The sequence below is a fragment of the Megascapheus bottae genome, chromosome 9 (assembly GCF_031878675.1).
Source record: "Megascapheus bottae isolate mThoBot1 chromosome 9, mThoBot2.hap1, whole genome shotgun sequence".
Taxonomy (NCBI): Eukaryota; Metazoa; Chordata; class Mammalia; order Rodentia; family Geomyidae; genus Megascapheus; species Megascapheus bottae.
The window spans coordinates 68368535-68390267 of NC_143517.1; the positions used below are offsets into that span (position 1 = coordinate 68368535).

The window sequence follows — 21733 nt, forward strand, 5'->3', positions numbered from 1 at the left end:
GGAGGCTCAAGTGGCAGAACGCTAGCCTTGAGAAAGTGCAAGGACAGTGCCCTGAGCTCAAGGCCCAGAACCCTCATTAAGGACAAGTGTGAGGTGTGTCCACAAGGGGGGATTGGGATATAGTAGTGTTTGAGGGCTCAAGGAATTTAGTTCAGACTCGGACTCCTTTCTTGCAGTATTCTGAGCAAGAAGCCTAGATACTTTCATTAATGCCTGTAAATGTTCAAGGCAGGCTTGAACTCAAATACGAGCAGCTGGATGATCAGAAGATGGTGACCAGCTAAGAGGCGGAGAGTGGGGCAAACACTACAGGTTCTGACCCCAAATGTCAGTGCACACCTAGTGGGTGTGCGTTGTCTTGACAGCAAGAGCTAACTCACTGGTGGCTGCACCAGCATTGTGCAGGACTGAGCGGAGGGCAGTTCAGTCAGGCTTCAGACCCTAGGGTCAGTAAGATCGTGGGGGACCAGGACCGGGAGTGGGCTCCCTCTAGGTGGGGGAACTAGTTGGCAGTCTCTCTGGCAGATTGGTCAGAGGATTTGGCTTGCAGGAAGTCGGTGTGGGATCTGTGAGCCAGAGTAGCCACAAAGGCCTCCTGGCCATGCTAGCGGGTAGACAGAGGCATGGACTGCTCTGAGGAATGCCTAGGCACCAGAGGGGACATCAAGCTTCAAACTGCAACTGCAGGTCAGGGTTGAGAGAGAAGTTGCGTGTGTTTGATACTGCTGGAAACGGAGAGTAAGAATGTTTGGGAAGGTTGGGCTAGACTGAGGTGGCATTTCTGAACTTCCACGAAGATGCACATTAATGAGCCTGGTTTTCTTTCTTTCTTTTTTTGTGGGTCATGGGGCTTGAACTCGGCCTGGGCACTGTCCCTGAGCTCCTCAGTTCAAGGCTACCACCCTACCCTGGAGCCAAGCCCCACTTCTCCCTTTCTAGAGGTTATTGGCCTTGAACCTTGATCCTCAGATCTCAGCCTTCTGAGTAGCTAGGATTACAGGCGTGAGCCATGCACCTGGCTCCAGCCTGGTTTTCTAGGGGTGGGACAGTGGGGGCTGTGGGGCTACAGGTCGTGAACCAGGCACTTGGAGAACTGGGGTCCTGATGCTTTGCACAGGGGCAAACTGTCACCTCTGCCCTTTTGTAGCTACTTTTACTGTACCTTCTCATTGTCCAGGTCCCTTTCTAGGCTGCTGGGTTACAGCACCATGCTCTCCCTCAGCCTCCAGGGACAGGAGTAGTACCTCAGTCCCCAGACTGAGGGGAGGTAAGAGGAATGATGCCCCAGCCCTGTCACCCACCTATCCAATAAGGTGAACAGAATCCAAGTTGATGGGGCCACAAAAAAAATGACTCAGGCTGCAGTGAATGGGCAGAGGCGAGGGGGCCGGGGCACCCCCCCCACCCCCACCATGCCCAGATCTACCACTGTCCACTGCTGGTCTGCGTCCCTGTGCTGCCAGGACCGGCTCAGACAGACCTCGTCTTCTCCCCACTGGGAATGGGGAGATGCCCATTTGATGATGCCCACTCGCTGGTGGCCAGAGCTGAACAATCACAGGCCGGGCTGGAGCCCTGAGTCACCCAGCTGACATCCCGACCCCCACCCCCAAGTATGTCCAAATTCAGACCCAGCCTCTTTGCCCAGGGTAGTGAGGGTGGAGGCCAGGGGGCCCAGATGAGCAGCCCCACAACAAGGAGGGCTGGGTGTGACCAGGATCTCAGGCTGGGGAGGCCCTGCCCCTCCCTTAGCCCACTGACCTCCTTGCCTCTCCACTTCCTGTGCCCACATTTACAGGGCTGGGCTGCCTTCCAGGGACTTTGGCCCTGGGCCCAGCTGTTTCCTCAGGGCTGAGCACCCCCAGGACATGGGTTCTGGTAACGAGCCAGGCTAGTGTGGGGGATGAGAGCTGACGAGGGCAGGCGGTGAAAATGTACTTTATTCTTTCCCAGACGTGGGACGGGGCCAGAGGGGAAGGAGGGGTAGTGCCAGCCCAGGCCTTATTTTCCCTGAGGACAGACATACAAGGGCCCTGTTGGAGGGCTGCATGGAGCCCCAGCTGGGGGGGCCGGATGGCGGCCCGGGCTCCTGAGCAGTGCCCTCCCCTCCTCGGAAGGTCTGAGAATGGGCAGCCGGCCGCCGCCACATGCCTCACTTCCGGGCCTGCTCGTAGTTTTCAGTGAACCAAGCACAGGTCTCCTTCACAGCTGGGGAGGCAGACGTGGGCCTGGTGAGGAGATGGGGCCTCGGGGAAGTGGGGATGTGGAAATCTCCCCACCTGAGCTGCGTCCTGATGCCTGCATGGTGACCATGCCTACAGGCCACCCTCCCCCATGTCACCGCAGGCTGGAGTCCAGTGAGGGGGTGTGAGCATGGAAGGGGAGGACTGAGGGGGAGGGGAGCTCACCCTGTTTGAAGGGCGTGAAGCGAAAGTCTGGCAGGTAGGTGCGAAGCTTGCCATTGCTGGCTGTCTTCTTAAACTGCCCATCTGACTTGGTGGTATCAAACTGGGCACAGTGGTCAGGGCCACAGCAGAAAGAACAACACCCCCACCTCAACCCCCTGTCCTCGGCCTGAGGGAGGGCTGGGGATGGCAGCCTGCCCTCTGCTGCCAGGGCAAGTACCACCAGAGAACTCACCAGTGTCTGCTCTGCAGCCCCTCATGGGGAGACCACAGCACCCCTCTGCACCCTCATCCTGGAGCCAAAGGATACGGTGACTTCCCCGTCAAAGCCCATGGCCTCTACCACGGCCTCGGCTGCCTCCTGGATGGAAACCTCGTCCTCCTCCCCCACTGTGAGGGGGAGCAGGTCCGCAGCCAGGTCAGGTCTCCACCCAGGCCCTCCCTTGGGGATAGTCTGCTCCCACCCTCAGTGAGTCCCCAAGGCAGAGGGAGGGGGCTGGGCTGCAGGGGTCCTAACCCGCTGTGGGACAGGAACGGGCTGCAGGACCCACCAGACAGGATGATGGGCTCCACTTCATTGTACTCCCGCAGGACCCAGAGGAAGAGCCTGGCCAGGTCCTGGAGGGCAGAAGGGCAAGTTAGATTCCCCGAGGGATGGCCAGATGCCCCCTCAAGGCCACACGGGGGCGCAGCCAGGGTTTGCTTGGATGGCAGCCCTTCCCCCTGCTGAGCTTAGGTGCGCCCAGGGACGCTCGGGGACCCTGACTGCAAGGGCCAGGGAGTGACCCTGCCGCCACGCTCACCAGTGAGTAAATGAATTGCCTCCGAGGCTTCCCGGTGCCCCACACCGTCAGTGCTGAGCCAGTGTCTGTGGATGAGGGGTGGGGGTCAGGGCGCCGGCTGCCACCAGCCCCTCGCTGTGCCGGGCGCCCCTCGGGTGAGTGACCCAGGCCAGGTGTGCGCCGGCTGCAGCACTCACTCTTAGCCAGGTGCGTCTTGTGAATGAGGCCCGGCAGCACGTGGCCGTCCTCGATGTTGAAGTTGTCATGCGGCCCAAAGACGTTGGTGGGGATGGCAGCGGTGAAGGTGCAGCCGTGCTGCTGGAAGTAGGCCCTGCAGAGACACAGTCCCTCCTGCCCTCACGCCAGGACACAAGCCCACGCCGTCAGCCGCGGGCCGGGCCTCTTCCAGAGGCAAAGCCGAGGCAGCGAGGCCAGCTCCGTGACCCACCCCGCCGTCCCCCCCACCCAGCAGGGCCTGGGGAGGAGCCTGGGGAGACCTGTTCTGCACGTCAATCATCCGCTTGGCATACGAGTACCCAAAATTGCTGCTGTGAGGAGGCCCGTTGTGGATCTGGGGGAAAGGAGGTGCAGTGAGCCCCCACTTCCCAGCTCTGCCCTCAGAGCCAGGTCCCTCCTCCTGCACGCCTGCCCCTACCATGGTCTCGTCAATAGGGTAGGAGGTCTGATCGGGGAAGATGCAGGTGGACAGGCAGGAGACCACCTTGCGAGCGCCCACTTGGAAGGCCGAGTGCAGGACGTGGTCGTTGATGTGCACATTCTTCCTCTGCAGGATGGGGAGGGGGTCAGGAGGCCCAGGCAGAAGCCACGGCCTTGCCCCACTCTCCATGGGCAGAGGTGGGGACATACCCTGGCCACTCAGGTATGGGCAGTACCTGTTGTCCTAACCTCTCCCAGGACAAAGCAAAGTTTCCCAGTACTGACCTTACAGAAGCCACTGCCCGCCCAGGGCCACACCAGGGCTGTAGGTGCAAGGCAAGTGGCAGAAAATGGGGAAAGAGCTGGGGCACCATTATGGCTGGGTGGGGCTCCAACTGCATGAGAGAAGGGTCTCTCCACCACTCACCACGAGGACTCTGCTTCCCAGTGGCCTGCAGGCCCCCTCCAGGCTCAGTTATCTTCCTGGCGGGGAGCCAGGGTGTGGTGGCGGCCTCAGCTGGGAAGGTTGGGACACTCAAGGAGTCTAGATGACCGAGCTCCTTGGCAGAATCTGGTGGGAGCCTCTGACCCTAGTGCCTGGTACAGGCTGGCCAGGCTAAGGCTACCTGGAAGATGTAGGCCAATGCCCAGGCAGAGGACTCACAGGCAGAGGCCTTACCTTGCACTCCTTCTTTTCAGGGTATTCCTATGGGCATAGTGGACCTGTTCTGGGGAGTTGTATAGATAGGATCAGCCTGGAAGCCTGGGAATCCGGCAGTTCAGAGATCTCAGAAAGCAGAATTCAGCCCTCAGCCACATGGAACCATTGGCTTCTTTCAGCCCCCCAATCCTGCAGGTCAGTGCTCCGACTGTTCTACTGTGCAGGTGCCTCCATGCCTACCTAGAGGCCCTCTGCCTGCCACATGGAGGGGGGTGGCTAGTGGGACTCCCAAGGCGCAGTCTGTAGGGACTTCCTGGAGTGGGGAAAGAACCCTGTGTGCGTCAGAAGCCTACCAGGAAGCTCCCAGATCTGGGCTGCTGGCTTCCCCCCAACTTACCCAGAAGTCCAAATTGTATTTGATATTCCGGAACAGGCCCCCCACCATTGCAGCAAGATGGATGACATGGGTGGGTCGGACTTTCTGGAACAGGGCTTGGGTCTGTGCTGCATCCCTGGGGGGAGCTGGATGTCAGGGGCCCACAGAGGCCTCAGGAAACAGCACCCTGGACTGGGGGCAGTGGGGGCAGGAGCTGGGCGGGAGGAACCAGGGAAGGGACACGTAGCCACATTCAGTGCCTAGCAGGTGTTAGGGCGTGGGCTTCCAGGAAGGTATGGCAAGATATTTGTTCACATCACTGCCAACCCACCGGAGCCAGGCCAGTCACCTGGCAGAGAGGGCCTAGACTGTGTCTAGTGCCAGGCTCAGGAACAGACCCAGGCAGAGAGAGAGGGAAGGGGAACCTGGGTGCTCTGGGGATGACAACTCACGTGAGATCTGCATCTTTGGAGGAGACAAACACCCACTCCTCTCCAGGTAGTCGGGCCCCATCTGCTACCACCTTCTGGATGGCTCTGCCCACCAGTCCAGAGCCCCCTGTCACCAGGATCCGCATGGACCCCTGGGGCTCACCCATGTTAGCTGACCTGGAAGACCAAACGGCATGCGGGCAAGGCCACACAGACCATGCACAGTCACGCATCCGGACCGCGCCGTCGTCCCAGCCCCATTCCCGAGGCAATGGACGGGGAGCCCAGAGCCGGACCCTCAGGAGGGGGATACAGACCACGCGGTCAGGCATCTGGGCCTAGGGCTCCCCAAGGAGCCTGGAAGTTAGTCCCGAACAGCAGCACGGAGCCAGAGGCCGGCCGACCCCTCCCCGCCCCCGAGTGACCGGAGGGAGGCCGGCGGCGCAGGAGCTGCTCGCAGACAAAGCCCAGGCGCCCCAGACCCGCGAGGGCGGCGCCCACGCGCGGAGCCCGGGCCCACGCACGCGGCCCTCGGGAGCCCGGCCCTTCGGGGCAGGCCGGGCCGCCCCCGCTCGCACACCCTCGGCTGGGAGTCCGGGCCCCTGCCGGAGGTCTCGGGGCCCCGCGGTCACCACCCCGGCGCCCCCGGCCGCCCTGCCGGACCTGCGCAGACCTCCGAGGCGAGGCGCCCTCCCACGGCCCAGACCCAGAGCGCGGGGCCCGCTGGCTCGCCGCTCCGGCTCCCGGGGCTTTCGTCGCGGCCCCTGGCGGCCTCACCTGCGCCCGGCCCAACCTGCGGGGAGAGCCGCTTCCGGCGCGGGGTGTCCTCCGCCGCCCGGGCCAGGTGGAGGGGGCGGGTCCCACCCAGGGCCCCGCCCCTCCCACGGGGCACTCTGGGAAATGGAGTCTTCGGCCTGTCACGGCCCGGCGCGGGTGCTTCTGGGAGACGTAGTCTCGTCCGCGCCGCACAGGCCCGGCAGCCGGGGCTCCGGAGCCTTCGGGGCGCGCACGGGGGGAGCGCCGGGGGGACGGACCCCGGGGAGTCGTTCCCCGCCCCCCCCTTTCTGAAGCCGGATTAACCAGGGGAAAAGGAGGTGCAGTCAGCTAACAGCCAGGGCAGCAGCTGTCGCCTTAGATTAAGGAAACGCGAATCGGCGGGGTGATTTAGGGAAACGGAGGCAGCTCAGAAACATGGTGTTTGGGAGACAACAGGACGCACGCAAGGCTGAGGCATGCAGTCATCGATGCCTTCCTGAGAACCCCAGCCACCTGCCCCGACATGCAGGTCTGAAGGAGCGGGAAGATGAGGCCGGTGGTTAGAGCGGAGATGGGGAGCCGCGCTGTGCGCGGCCTTGAAGGCAGCCCCTGGCTGAACCCGGTAACCCAGCCCGAAGACGGCGCCTCCCTCTGCAGGGCGCCCCTCGGTGTGTCTGCTGCCTGCTTGTTTACTTCTTCCACAGGGAAGGCTCTGCCAAGTTTCCTACCATGTGACTTGCCCAGAATCCCCATTCAGCATCCAAGACAAGGACCCTAAGTGAAGAGCTCCTGCGTTTAAAGGCATTTAGGGGCCAAACCTCGCCCCTAAGCTTCAACCCGACCGGTGACGGCTCCAGTGGGGGCATGCGGGGGTTCCAGGCCTGCTGCCGGCTCAACCTAGTGGACTGGCCCAGGCAGATAAGTGCTATGAGACTCTGATGTCCAATTAACCACTTAAAAACTGGAAGTGGAGCTGCGTTCGAGCAAAAGAGCTCAGGGAGAGCGCCTGGTCCACAACCTACCAAGACAATGGCTTTTTTTCTTTTCTTTTTTTTTGCCAGTCCTGGGCTTAAGCTCAGGGCCTGGCACTATCCTTGAGCTTCTTTTTGCTCAAGGCTACAACTCTACCACTTGAGCCTCAGCACCACTTCTGGCTTTTTTCTATGTATGTGGTACCGAGGACTCGAACCCGGGTCTTCGTGCATGCTAGGCAAGTACTCTACCACTAGGCCAAACTCCCGGCCCAGTCCACTGCTTTTGTATGTATGTGCTGGTCCTGGGGCTTGAACTCAGGGTCTGGGTGCTGTCCTTGTTTTGTGTAGTTTTTGTTGTTGTTTATTTTGCTTAAAACTGGTGCCTGCTACTTGAGCCACACTGAGCTTCTGGCTTTTTGGTAGGTAACTGGGTAAGAGTCTTATGGACTTTCCTGCCAGGGTGGCTTTATACAACAGTCCTCAGTTCTCAGTCTCCTGAATACCTAGGATTTCAGGCGTGAGCCACCCGCACTGGGCCAGCTGGTCTACCTTTGGAACCATGCCTCCAGTTAATTTTTCTTTCTTACTCCTTTCCCTTCTTTCTTTTTCTTTTATAATTTTTTATTGTAATTAATAAAAGGGTTACATATTTGCCAGATAGAAGGTGCATTAATTCACATACATTGACACCCTTTCTCCTTTCCCTCCTTTCTTGTGAAAGAATTGGGGTTTGAATTCAGGGCCTCACTCTCTTATCTTGCTTTCTCATGGCTGCGTTTTAGCTGCAACTCCAGACCAGCAATTTGCTGGTTAATTACCTTTCAGCCAGTTCTTTTTGCTGTGGTTTTTTCTGAGATAGCTTATCACTGCCCAAACTGGCCTGGGGTTCTCCTATTGGTAGGTCCCACCTTAGCAAGGACAAACAGGCAGGTACTACCATGCCTAGCTTTTATTGTTGGAGCTGGAAGTCTCATACTTTATGCCTAGGCCAGCCTCAAATTGTAATCTCCTTATTTTAGCCTTCTAATTAGCTAGGACCGCAGGTGTGAGTCAGTGCATCCAGCTCTTTGGCAGGAGTGAATTAGGATAGAGAAAATGAGACATGTGAAACAATAGTCAGGAATTCAAACAAATACTATATTAATGAGTACCTTGATTAAAATAAGTACAGATAGACACATATGGGAACACTTGAGAAAATGACTCCTAGGTACAAAATGTATTTGCAAAGAAAAATAATGATCTCACAGCTTGGCTTGATACTTTTGTGAAGAAAAAAAAATTTTTTTTTTGGGTGGGTCTTGGGACTTGAACTCAGCCTGGCGCTGGCCCTGAGCTCATCAGCTCAAGGCTACCACCCTGCCCCAGGGCCTGAGCATTCTCCCTGAGCTCTTCAGCTCTAGGCTACTGCTCTACCCTTGAGCCAAGCCTCATTTCCCATTTTCTAGGGGTTAAATGGAGATAAGAGTCTCAGATTCTTTTGTACCCAGGCTGGCTTTGAACCTTGATCCTCAGATCTCAGTCTCCTGAGTAGCTAGGATGACAGGCGTAACCCACCAGCTTCAAGAGATTTTGTGTTGGAATCCACCACCTGTTTATAGGGAAGTTCAGATATATGTGTTGAGGTAATTCCAGCTTAATAGCCGACCAAGTTTGATACCTCTGGACCCAATTGATGAAACAATGAACCAGCAAAATTGATCAACTACACCAGCCATCAATGTAGTCATCCTGGAGTGAGCAGCCAACACCGGCCCCCTTGCTTTTCACCACAAATACCATGCTAGTGTTCAGGGCAACCGCACTTCGATGTGCTTGTATCTATGGGTAAGAGTACAGTTTTCCTTTTCTTTCCTTTTGTGCTGGTCCAGGTGAAATGAGGATACTGGATCCAAGTAGCATGTCTGTCCCCACAGCTGGGTGGTGGAGGCTTTTCACCCAGCTCCAAAAACCTAGAGGTGAGCAAAAGCCATTTTTTTGAATTGCAGATGCTTAGTTCCAGGACAACTAGGAAAGCTCCACTTTGGAGAATGTGCAGATGTGCTATTTTGCCCGAACGCTCTCCCTGATGGTTCCCCACCCCATATGGGACTTTTGTCTTTAAAAACTGGGTGTAAACTGGATTCTGGGCAGCCGCCCGCTCTCCTAGAGACTCCCAGTCCTGGGGCTGGGAGTGTGGCCTAGTGGTTAAGTGCTTGCCTAGCATGCACGAAGGCCCGGGTTCGATTCCTCGGTACCACATACATAGAAAAAAGCTGGAAGTGGTGCTGAGGCTCGGGTGGTAGAGCTCTAGCCTTGAGAAAGTCCAAGGACAGCGCTCAGGCTCTGAGCGCAAGCCCAGGACTGGAAAACCAACCCCACTGCCAATCCGACCTCTGGAGATGTGGCGGCCGAGCTCCGGCCCAGCGCGGCGCCCGGGCTCGGGGCTGCGCGTCCCGGGCGGGCTTCGCCCCGAGGGCGGCTTTGGCTGCGGAGCCACCGCTCCACTGGGCCAATTCTCCACCGCGACGCGGGGTCGCCACGGCCACGAGCGCCTGGGTGGCTGAGCGGAGAGAGGAGTCTCGGGAGCTCCTGCGCGGGCCCCGGGCGGGCGGGAGGCGGCTCCGTTCTCGCTGGTCCGCACTCCGACCCCGGGCACGAATCCTCCGCCCAGGCCCCGGCGGCCCGAGCGCGCCGAGCCAAGCGCCGGCTCGGGGCTGCGGCGAGGCCCCCGCGCGCCCGCGGAGCGCTGCGCCGCCAGCCGGAGGTCCGTCCGCACCACCGAGAGGCGCCCGGCCTTCCTAGAGAGGCGCCGGAAGCCGGGGGGCGGGGCCTGCGGCGACTTCCGGCCGCGGCGGCGGGAGGCCGCGCTGGCTTTGTCGGTGCCGGTCGCCGCGCCGGGTGCGGCTCCCGCGTCGGGCTCGCCGTCCTCGCCGCCGGGCGCGGGTGAGTGGCGCCGCGGGCTGGCCGGGCGTGGGGCGGCCGCGCGCGGGCCTCCGGGGCCGGGCCCGGCCGTCTCCCCGCCGAGCCTCGTGTGGTAACTCCCCGCCTCCGCCGCGGCCCGTGCGCGGGAGCGGGGCCCGGGGCCCGGGCGGCGCGGGCTTGGCGGCGTGGGCCCTCCCTCCGCTCCGCCCGCCTGAGGCGGAGCCGCGCGGGCGGCCCGGCCGCGGGGCCGAGGCGGGAGGGAGGCGCGGCCCGCGCGACGGCTCGGCCCCGGGCGCTGCCACTCCGTCGGCTTTGCAGCACTTTGGCTCGCCCTCGGGCGGCCCCAGCACGTTCGGTCGCCTCCCCAGGCACGTTCTGACCGCAGTCCCCGGGGCCTGAGCCGCGTTTCCGAAGGGCTCCCAGGGGTCGTGGTGGCAGATTGCCTGGAGTCTTCGGAGACCGGCAAGCGTCCCCTGCCCACCTAGCGTCGGAGACGCGCTTGTCCCTGTCAAGACGTGACATATCGTGCCGTCAGCTCCGCCTGTGGGGCACAGCGGGACTTCTCCAGCCTGCACCCGCGGCCGTGTCCGCTCCCGGAGCCATTGGGTGGATTCTTGGTTCTCCTAGACTGAGCCTGGGGATGGTAAGGTGCCAGGGCCACGCTGGGAATGCCCCAACCACCCTCATGATCAGAATCGAAGATGGGGTAGCCAGGAGTGGTGGACCCAGAACAAGGAGGGCTCAGACCGGAGCCACAGGACGGATGAAGTCAGGAGGAGGAAAAGCTTGTAGGTGTCTTTGGCAGAGCTGGAGAGAGCAGCTGGCAGTGGCTGGCTGCAGTTTTACTTTTGACTTTGAGTTGGTCGGCTGGAAGGTTGTGAGGAGAAGGTGAACAAACCTGCCTTGCTCCCTCACTGCATGGGCACAGGCACTGGGGGCCCATCCGGTGCCCTCGTGCCCTGCAATTCTCATTCCCGAGCTGCACACCTCCCTTTCTGTGGTCTTTGACAAACTGGACTGGATACTTAACAACGAATCCTAGGGTGTCCCCTCATCGCTAGGATAGGAACTGCAGGCTTCTGGTGCTGTTAAGGGCACCTTACAGGCACCCCACCGTCAGTGCTACTGACACTTAGCATTGACTGCATTGAGATGTGGTGTTTCTTCCAGCAGATTCCACATGCTGCAACAAGAAAGCATTATCTCATCAGCCAGACAACTGGTGTAGTTTACCTCCTTTTATTCTTTCTGTCAAGAGGTTTTAGTGAGAGGTGCTGATTCAATTTTACTTGTACAGACCTTTCATTTTACTCATAGACCTTTAGTACCCATGGGCCTAGGATTCCAAGGAAACTGGTGTTAAGAAAAAACTCCAATGTTCCAGATTTAGAGAAGACAACTGGTGATAATTCAGCATTGAGACCTCAGCACCAGCTATGTGTAACCCCTGAACAGAGGTGTTACTGGGGACAAACCTCAGAACAAGGCCAGTTGATGTGTTTATAGAAGTAGCTAAGCAGAAACTGAAGATTGTTGATTTTGAGATAAATGTTCCTTCAAAGTAAAATATATTCTATTTTTAAAAACTTCCTTGCCAGGTGCTGATAGCTCACACCGATAATCCTAGCTACACAGGAGGCAGAGATCTGAGGATCTTGGTTCATAGCCAGCTTAGGCAGGTTTAACATGGACTTAACGTGAGACTCTTATCTCCAGTTCAAAGCCAGAACTGGCAAAAAAAAAAAAAAAAAAAAAAAAAGCCAGGCCAGGAGTGTAGACTAGTGGTGAGTGTAGAGTGCAAGCCTAGCATTCACGAAGCCCTGGTTTGATTCTTTCGTACACTGCGGGGGACGGGGTGGGGTGGTGCTGGCAAAAAAAAAAAAAAAAAAAGTGGCACTGTGACTCAAGTGTTAGAGCACTTGCCTTGAACAAAAGAAGCTCAGGGATGGTGCCCAGGCCCAGAGTTCAAGTCACAGGACTGGCAAAAAAAAAAAAAAAAGGCAAAAATTGTCTGGCCAGACACCTGTGGCTCATGTGTAAGCTAGCTGCTTAGGAGGCTGAGATTTGATGATTGTAGTTGGAAAACAGCCCAGGCAGGAAAGTCAATACAACCTTTATCTCCAATTAATCACCAAAGAAGGGGAAATAGAGCTAGGCTTAAGTGGTAGAGAGCTAGCCATGAGCACAAAAAAACTCAGGGACAGCACCCAAATCCTGAGTTCAAGCCCTGAGATCCAAAAACCAAAAGCAACTTCTTTACCTTGCTTACTGGAGGATTCATGGCCTGAGGCCAGCCTGGCAGTTAAGGAGACCCCTATCTCTGTCAACACAGGTCTGGCATCACAGCTACCAGGGAGGCCACAGAAAGATGGCAGTGCGAGGCTTGCCCTGGGCCAAAAGTCAGGGCCCTACCTGAAGTAGAACTAAAGCCAAAAAGGCCTGGAAGTCCGGGTCACATCAACTGCCATAAGCAAAGGCCTGAGTTCAAACTCCAGTTCTACAACAACAAAATTTTTAGCACAACACTTTCTCTAAAGTTAAAGCAGTTCTGAAAACTGTTAGGAAGCATACATATAGGTTCTAGCTCTTCCTGTCAACAAGGGAAACCTTGTTCCTGGGCAACATGCACTCATTTTGAAAATAAAGCAGAGATTGAGAAAGTGGTTTAGTGGTAGAGTGCTTGCCTAGCATGCAGGAAGCCCTGGGTTCAATTCCTCGGTACCACATACACAGAAAAAGCCAGAATTAGTGCTGTGACTCTAGTGGTAGAGTGCTAGCCTTGAGTAAAAGAAGCTCCAGGGCAGAGTCCAGGCCCTGAGTTCAAGCCCCAGGACTGGAAAAAATAAATACATGAAAATCAGGGCCAGGAGTTTGGCCTAGTGGTAGAGTGCTTACCTCGCATGCACGAAGACCCGGGTTTGATTCCTTGGTACCATATACATAGAAAAAAGGTGGAAGTGGTGCTGAGGCTCAAGTAGTTGAGCTCTGGCCTTGAGAAAGTGCAAGGATGATGCTCAGGCCCTGAGTTCAAACCCAGGACTGACAAAATAAATAAATTTAATTAAAAAAAAAAATCAGGGCCGGGAGTTTGGCCTAGTTTTAGAGTGCTTGCCTAGCATGCACTAAGACCGGGTTCAATTCTTTGGTACCACATACTTAGAAAAAGCCAGAAGGCTGAAGTGGTAGAGTTCTAGCCTTGAGAAAAATCCAAGGACAGTGCTCAGGCCCTGAGCTCATGCCCAGGACTGGCAAAAAAAAAAAAAAAAAAAAAAAAAATCGGGCTAAGAGTAAAGCTTAGGGATGAGTGGTAGAGTACCAGTCTAGCATGTTAGAGGGTCTGGCTTCAATTCCTACCACTAAACACCGTATCATGATTTCCAAAGACAGACACATTCCCACCTCAACCCTCCCTTTTTCAATCAAGAAAATGACAAACTTTCAAAATAATCTTCCTTTCAGCAGGTACCAGTTGCTCATGCCTATAATCCTAGCTATTCATGAGGCTGAGATCTGAGGATCCAGGCTCAAAGTGTCCACTCTTACCTCAAATTAACCACCAGAAAAACAATCCAGAAATGGAGCTGTGGCTCCAGGAGTAGATTTCTAGCTTTGGGCAGAGAAACTCAAGGATAGTGCCAAAGCCTGCGTTCCAGGACTGACACCATAAAACAAGAGCAAAACAAATGCGTGTGTTCATCCCGGCGCTTCAACCCAGGGGTTGGGGTTATTTTTCTTTCTTTTTATTTATTTATTTTTTTGTGGATTGTGGGGCTTGAATTCAGCCTGGGTGGCATCCCTGAGCTCTTTAGCTCAAGGCTATTGCTCTACCCCTGGGCCTGGGTGCTGCCCCTGAGCTCTTCAGCTCAAGGCTACCACCCTACCCTTGAGCCAAGGCCCACTTCCCATTTTCTAGAGGTTAATTGGTCCTTTTGTGCCCAGGCTGGCTTTGAACCTTGATCCTCAGATCTCAGCCTCCTGAGTAGCCAGGATTACAGAGGTGAGCCACTGTGCCTGGCTGCCCTTGAGGGTTTTTTTTTTTGTTTGTTTGTTTGTTTATTTTTGCCAGTCCTGGGCTTGAGCTCAGGGCCTGAGCACTGTCCTTGGACTTTCTCAAGGCTAGAGCTCTACCAACTGAGCCTCAGCACCACTTCTGGCTTTTTTTTTTTTTTTTGCCAGTCCTGGGCTTGAGCTCAGGGCCTGAGCACTGTCCTTGGACTTTCTCAAGGCTAGAGCTCTACCACTTGAGCCTCAGCACCACTTCCAGCTTTTTTCTATGTATGTGGTACCAAGGAATCAAACCCGGGTCTTTGTGCATGCTAGGCAAGCACTGTAACCACTAGGCCAAACTCCTGGCCCCTTCTGGCTTTTTTCTATGTATGTGGTACCAAGGAATCGAACCCGGGTCTTCATGCATGCTAGGCAAGCACTTTAACCACTAGGCCAAACTCCCGGCCCGTTTTTTTTTTTTTTTAACTGTATTTTTTTTGTCTTTTCTTTTTTGGCACTGGGGATCGAACCCAGGACGTTGCACTTCCTAGGCAAGCGCTTTGCCACTCAGCTACATCCCAGCCCTGCCCTTGAGTTTTTTGCAGGAAAATGTCTTATAAGAGTGACATTTGAGAAGGTAAAGGTCTTACAGGAGGGGTGGGCACTGGAGAAGGACAGACCTGGATTTGAACCTTAGCTCTTACGGGTTTTCCACCTACCCGGGAACCTGGGCAGGTGTGCTGCTGAGCACAGCCCGGCCAGCCTCTGGCTTCCTGACGGCCCTGGCGCTGCTGAGGCTGGAGAGTGGGGCACGTGGAGGTGGTGGGCTGCCCTGGTGCCAAGGCCTTTTTGGAGTAGCACTGAACTTCCTCATGCTGCATGTGGTTCGGCCCTGGTGTCCCCTGGCTGAAGCAGTGTCTTGCTGCAGCCTCCTTGTAGAATTAGTCCTACTTGGAACTCCTGGTGTGGAAGAACAGACCAAAGCACGTGCCCTTGGGACAGCTGGCCCTCAGGCTGGGTGGTAGAGGAGCTGGCATCCCATTCTGCCAGCTGTTTCACACCTGCTTAAAGAGTGCTGGCTTCCTCAAAGTCAGCATTTGATTCACATTTTTTTTGGGGGGGTGGGGGGTCATGGGGCTTCATTTAGGCTTAGGCACTGTCCCTGAGCTCTTCAGATCAAGGCTACTGCCCTACCCTTGAGCCAAGCCCCACTCCCCATTTTCTAGAGGTTAATTGGAGATAAGAGTCTCAGGGCCTGTCATGCTGGGCTGGCTTTGAACTTTGATCCTCAGATCTCAGCCTCCTGAGTGAGTAGTTGGGATGACAGGCGTGAGCCACCAAACTGGGCAGAGTATTTATTTATTTTATGCTTGTTTTTGGCACTGGGGATCCAGCTCAGGGTGTTGCCCTTGGCTAAGTGCACGCTTGCCACTGCACTACATCCCTGCCTGAAAACCCGAGAGGCTCTTACCTCCAGTGGACATGAAAGCCATTTGAGGAACTGTGGCTCTAGGGTAGAATGTTGGCCTTAAGCAAACATTTAAAATAGACCCTTGGGGTGGGGAGTGTGGCCTAGTGGTAGAGTGCTCGCCTAGCATGCACAAAGACCTGGGTTAAATTCCTCAGTACCACATACATAGAAAAAAAAAAAAGCCAGAAGTGGTGCTGTGGCTCAAGTGGTAGAGATCTAACCTTGAGAAAAGTCCAAGGACAATGCTTAGGCCCTGAGCTCAAGCCCAGGATTGGCAAAGATAAATAAATTTAAAAAATAGACCCTGAGTTCAAGCCACAAGCTTGGCATACAAATGCACACACAAGCCGGTTGTGGTGGCTCACGCCTGTAATCCCAGCTACTCAGGAGGCTGAGATCTGAGGAACAAGGTTCAAAGCCAGCTGGGGCACAGAAGGACCTGAGATGAGACTCAACTCCAATTAACCTCTAGAAAATGGAAAGTGGGGCTTGGCTGAAGGAGTAGGGCAGTGGCCTTGAGCTGAAGAGCTCAGGGACAGCGACCAGGCCGAGTTCAAGTCCCATGACCACCAAAACAAAAAACAAAAAAACCTGCTACAATGCCTGGAATCCTAGCCTCTCAAGAGGCTGAGATCTGAGGGCCAAAGTTCAGAGCCAGCTTGGTCAGACAATTCTGACAGATTTTTCTCTCCAGTTAACCAGCAGAAAAGCTGATTGATTGTGTGGCTCAAATGATCTCAGATGATGGAGCACCAGCTGTGGGAGTAAATGAGGAGGAGGAGGACATGAGTTTAAGCCCAGTGTGTACACACACACAGAATTGATGTAGGCTGCTGCAGAACTGGAGGCGGAGCTCCGTGGCAGAGCTCTGACTAGGTAGGTGTTCATGAGACCTTGCTGGGTTTGCTCCCTTGCACTGCAAAGAAAACTGCTGCAGTAACAATGTGTAATGGCTTGTGTGTGTACTACGTAGAACAAATTAAATGCAGTCTGTGGAATGTGGGGTCTGGTGGTGGAAACTGAAGTCAGGATGTGAAGAGCTGCCGGGGCTCCTTTTGCATCGTGCATCTTGGTTTCTGAGGACTGTCCCAACCCTATCCCTTTGCCCACTCCCCCTAGGACAAGTTGGTGACATAAACCTGTCCTGCATGTGGCTGGGTGGCTGGTTGGGGCCATACCAGAGCTGCAGATAGAAGTGTGGAGGTCAGGGGTGGGGTATGAGCTGAGTCCTGTACTTGCTTCAGCAGCTTCAAAGAGAGGAAAGATAATCTCCTCTTGTTTCAGATTATTTTAGGAGCTGCTGACAAAAAGGTGACTGAAGCCTGAATCTCTGAGGATGAAGATACACATGGGGTGCTGTCAGACTGTGTCACAGTGATGGAGCCCCCTGCCCCTGAGTCTGGGGGACCCCATGAAGCCAGACTGGGGAACCCCACAGAGGATCAGAGCCCCGGGAGTTCCCCCTCCCAGGGGACGGTGACCCACTGGAAAATCCAGACCGGAGGGACAGCCCAGGTATGTGGTAAGTCAGGAAGGAACTCTGTTCTGAACCCGAATCTTCTTACACTTCAAAGAGATTTTGTAGAAGGGGAGGCACATTCCTGTGGCATTTGTGGCACAAGCTTCCCATTCAGTTCAGACCTAGTCAGACACCAGATCTCTCACACTGGGGAGAAGCCTTACCCCCGCGATCAGTGTGGTAAAGGAGACTTCATTCACTACGCAAGCCTGATGGAACATCAGCAGGTTCATGCAGGGGAAAAGCCATTCAAGTGTTCTCAGTGCGGAAAAGCGTTCTGTCACAGTGCAGACCTGCTTCGGCACCAGAGGGTTCACACCCGAGAGAGGCCTTTTGAATGCAAGGAGTGTGGGAAAGGCTTTGGTCAGAGCTCGTTGCTCATTCGCCACCAGAGGATTCACACGGGAGAAAGACCCTATGAGTGCAATGAATGTGGAAAGTCCTTCATCAGGAGCTCCAGCCTCATCCGCCACTACCAGATCCACACCGAGGTGAAGCAGTATGAGTGCAGGGACTGTGGCAAGGCCTTCCGCCACCGCTCGGACCTCGTGGAGCACCAGAGGATCCACACGGGGGAGAGACCCTTTGAGTGCCGGGAGTGCGGGAAGGCCTTTATTCGGAGCTCCAAGCTGATTCAGCATCAGAGAATTCATACTGGAGAGCGGCCCTATGTGTGCAATGAGTGTGGCAAGCGTTTTAGCCAAACATCCAACTTCACCCAGCACCAGAGGATCCACACTGGGGAGAAACTCTATGAGTGTAATGAGTGTGGGAAGGCCTTCTTTCTGAGCTCCTACCTGATCCGACACCAGAAGATCCACACTGGCGAGCGTGTGTATGAGTGTAGGGAGTGTGGGAAGGCCTTTCTGCAGAAGGCCCACCTCACTGAGCATCAGAAGATCCACAGCGGGGAGAGGCCTTTCGAGTGCAAAGCCTGTGGCAAAGCCTTCATCCAGAGCTCCAAGCTGCTCCTGCACCAGATCGTCCACACGGGAGAGAAGCCCTACGTGTGCAGTGACTGTGGGAAGGGCTTCATACAGAGGTCCAACTTCCTGCAGCACCAGAAGATGCACGCCGAAGAGAGGCTCTATGAGTGCGCTGAGCGCCTCCCGCCCCCAGGCTTTGTCCAGCAGGAAGGGCTTCCCCTGGGTGGGGCCGCCTGGCATCTGGCTGAGGGGGCCACGGAACAGGAGGCTCGGGTGAATGACTTGGCCAGCAGTCACTCCCCAAGTCAGTGATGCTGCTTGGAACTGGGCTACACCCACAGGCCCAGAGTACAAGGGGCCAGTCAGCTTATTACCTTGAGCCGAGATGGGGGGGCTCACAAGAGAAGGGTTTTAGATGTTACGCACGATTACCGACCCCTTGCGTTGAATGCTTCCAGAGAACAGAGTAGTCTTCCTATTTGGAGGCTGGAGAGAGAGGCTTTGTCGTGAACATGGACTGAGTTGGCTCAGCCGCCGTCCTGAGTCCTGCAGCTTTGCACCCTTGCTGCTTAGCTCCTGGCCGCACGTGCTCTACAGGACACCACCTCCCCACCAACTCTTCCTCGGGCATCCCGCTCAGCCAGTGGGTGGCTTCCTGCTTCTGATGCCCAGTGCTTACCTCTCTTTCTGTATTTCTTTTGAAATACCAGAATTATGACTTCTCATTTCTGATTCATTGTCTTCAGTGACTAGCGCATAGCAACAAAAGACACCCCAAAGTCTGTAATTGACATTTTTTTTTTTTCCAGGCCTGGGCTTGAGCTCAGGGCCTGAGCACTGTCCTTGGGTTTTCTCAAGGCTAGAGCTCTACACGTTGTCCTCAGCACCACTTCCGGCTTTTCTATGTATGTGGTACTGAGGAATTGAACCTGGGTGCAGGTGCATGCTGAGCACTCTACCACTAGGCCAAGCTCCTGGCCCCCATTGACATCTTCTTTTCCTTTTTTAAAACAGTGTCACTGTATGGCTGGGCTGGCCTTGAACTTGCAGCCCTGCTGCCTGGGCTTCATGAGTACTAGGGTTACGAGGCTTTGAGTGTTCCTTGGTTACGCGTCAGTGATGTCTATTCTGTTAGGTCTGTCGTTACTCCACTGCTTAACATCTCCTGTTCCTACCTAATAAAGAGTTGTGCCGTCACCTGTCTGTATCTGGGCCCTCCTATGCGGCAGTACCGGGCACTCCCTGGGTTGTCCCTGTCCTCAGAGGCTCAGTCCTCACTACGCTTTGCACCTCACCCAGCTACCGGAGGATGCACACGCGGGCGCAGTGCATGTTTCTGTCTTACCAGCTCCCAGGTTGTTTCATTCCTTGTCACTTTTTGCCTCTGGCCCACATCTCCTGTTGAAGCTATCCTGAGCTCTACAGGGGATGACGAGCACAGATCCGGAGCAGAAAGCGAGGCTCACCACCCTGGAGGCCCTCGGAACGATTGCGGAGTGGTGGAGCGCAGGATGCTCCAGAGGTTCCAGGAAGTCCAGGGACAGTGCTCAGGCCCTGAGTTCAAGCCCAGGACTGGCCAAAACAAAAGAGGAGGAAGAGGTGGGTAGCTTGGGAGGAAGGGGTCCAGGAGGGGGACTGCCGGGCATGGCAGGCTCCTGCTCCTGCTCCGCCAGATGGTGAAGCAGGAAGACTCAGCTCACCAGTTGTTCCATCCACCAAGTCTGCTAGACTAATTTTTGCCTCTCAATTTCTGTCATCTGAACACGAACCACCAGTTTTGAGACAATAACTTTTGTTTATAATGGCATAATTTCAGGTATTTTAGTTGGTTACAGGGCTTGAACTCGGGGCCTGGGCATTGGCCCTGAACCTCTCTGCGCTCAAGGCTACCACTCTACCACTTTGAGCCACAGCGCCACCTCCAGTTTTCTGGAGATATAAAACATTGGAGATAGAGACTTTCCTGCCTGGACTGGCTTTGAACCATGATCCTCAGATCTCGGCCTCCTGAGTGGTTGGAATTGCAGATGTGCGTCCCCAGTGCCTGGCTTATAATTTGTTCTGTTTGTTGTTTTGTCAGTCACACAGCTTGAACTCTGGGCCTGGGCGCTGACCCTGAGCTCTTCAGCTCAAGGCTATCACTCTACCACTTGAGCCACAGCGCCACTTTTGGCTTTCTGGTGGTTTATTTGGAGATAAGAATTTTGCAGACTTTTGTGCTATTATTTATTATTTTATTATTATTATTATTAGTAGTAGTAGTTGTAGTAGTAGTATGCCAGTCCTTGGACTTGAACTCAGGGCCTGAACACTGTCCTTGGGCTTTCTCAAGGCTAGAGTTCTACCACTTGAGCCACAACGCCACTTCCAGCTTTTTTCTATGTATTTGGTACCAAGAAATTAAACCCAGGTCTTCGTGCATGCTAGGCAAGCACTCTACCACTAGGCCAAATTCCTGGCCCTAATTTCAGTTTTTAATGAATTCTGGGGACCCTGGATGTCTCAAGTAGACATATAGTTCAGCAAGGACATACCATGTTCTTTCCTGGAAAGTTTGCCTTCTTGGTGGCAGAGAAGCAGGTGTTAGACCATTTCAATCAGTGTAATACAAGACCCATCCAAGTGTACAGACATGGAAGTCCCTACAGCAGTGTCACCACCACCTCAGTCAGGAGGCATGGCAGGGTTTCAGCCCACAAAGTTCCCTCTCGCCAACCTGACCTCCACCCTTGGCAACAGCTTTCTGCAGGGGCTTAGCATTGCTTCCAGAACCTCATGTGGCCCTGAGGCCTGTATTCCTGTCCTGCTGGTCACTCTGTGTTTAGACAGCGAGATTGTGTTGTGGTAGTTGTATGTGCTGGGCAGTGTGCCATTGAAAAGATGCTCAGCCATCTGTCCTCTCGTTTGAGGAAATTTAGCTTTCCAGTTTTGACTCAAGAATAAAACTGCTTTTGTGTAGAAGTATTTGTTTGTACGTTTTAATTTCTCAGGTGAATACCTACTGGGTTTTTGTGGGTTTTTTTGTTTTTTTTTTTTAAGATATGGATACCTGTGTGTACTCAAGTCTGTAATAAGCTAGGTAAGCCAGAGGCTGGCAGGCCATGGGAACTTCTCCCTCAGCCCAGAGGCTGGGGTGCTCAGGAGGCAGAGGCCTCTCCCCTGGCCCCTGAAAACCCTTTGTGCAGGCTCTGCACCTGTGGTCCATGGCCTTGGGGGTTCACAGGGAATCCATCCTGTACCGCCAGTGTTTGTGGGCTTCTGTGGCTCCTCCGTGCCTATTCAGTATTGTCAGTCTAAAGATATGTCCTGAGTCTGTCCTCAGCCGTGAGATCCCTTGTCTTGAGCCTCCCAGTTGCTGGAGTGGTAGGATACAGGGTGTGTCTGTGTCTGTGTCTGTGTCTGTCTGTCATGTGTGTGTTGGTCCTCGGGTTGGAGCACAGTCTGGGTACTTTCCCTGAGGTCTTTTGCTCTAGGCCAGCACTCTATCACTTGAGCCACAGCTCCATTCCCAACTTTTTTTTGTGGTCAATTAGAGGAAAGAAATTCACGGGCTTGTCTCAGGCTTTTCTGCCCAGGCTAGCTTTGAACCTTGATCCTCAGATCTCAGACTCCTGAGTAGCTAGGATTACAGGCATGATCTACCAGCACTGGTGCTTTCTGTACATCCCATTATACTGAGTATTGTCTTTTATCGTGTTTTTTTCAGAATGGCCATTTGTCTTCTAATTTATGGTGAAATTTAGTTTTTCATTCATTTTTCTGTCTAAAAAATATCATGCCTTTGAATTTTGTCTGAAAATGGTTTTTTTGTTGTTTTTTTTTTGGGGGGGGTCATGAAGGTTGAACTTGGCTGGGCACTGTCTCTAAGCTTTTTCAGCTCAAGG

At 54.8% G+C, this 21733-nt stretch overlaps 2 protein-coding genes across 5 annotated transcripts; one reads left to right on the forward strand and one right to left on the reverse strand.

The window, feature by feature from the left end:
• Positions 1–1922: 1922 nt before the first annotated feature.
• Gfus (GDP-L-fucose synthase) lies at positions 1923–6176 on the reverse strand. Of its 3 annotated transcripts, none has more exons than XM_090339526.1 (11): positions 6090–6176; positions 5334–5489; positions 4903–5017; positions 3843–3971; positions 3685–3758; positions 3385–3518; positions 3209–3273; positions 2957–3023; positions 2716–2795; positions 2409–2508; positions 1923–2208 (listed from the first exon to the last, which is right to left on the reverse strand). In XM_090339526.1, exons 2-11 carry the CDS (start codon positions 5477–5479, stop codon positions 2153–2155), a joined length of 966 nt encoding a protein of 321 aa, XP_090195652.1. In that variant the 5' UTR covers positions 5480–5489; positions 6090–6176; the 3' UTR covers positions 1923–2152. The 3 variants fall into 3 exon arrangements, with proteins under 3 accessions (XP_090195652.1, XP_090195651.1, XP_090195650.1); XM_090339525.1 differs by lacking the exon at positions 6090–6176 and adding an exon at positions 5976–6083; XM_090339524.1 differs by lacking the exon at positions 3843–3971 and having other exon boundaries at positions 6090–6170.
• A 3704-nt stretch (positions 6177–9880) lies between these two features.
• On the forward strand, positions 9881–18499 carry Znf623 (zinc finger protein 623). Of its 2 annotated transcripts, none has more exons than XM_090339624.1 (3): positions 9881–9967; positions 16099–16280; positions 16689–18499. In XM_090339624.1, the coding sequence occupies exon 3, from the start codon at positions 16782–16784 to the stop codon at positions 18159–18161; it is 1380 nt and encodes a 459-aa protein (XP_090195750.1). In that variant the 5' UTR covers positions 9881–9967; positions 16099–16280; positions 16689–16781; the 3' UTR covers positions 18162–18499. The 2 variants fall into 2 exon arrangements, with proteins under 2 accessions (XP_090195750.1, XP_090195749.1); XM_090339623.1 differs by lacking the exon at positions 9881–9967 and adding an exon at positions 10171–10589.
• The last annotated feature ends 3234 nt before the right edge of the window (positions 18500–21733 follow it).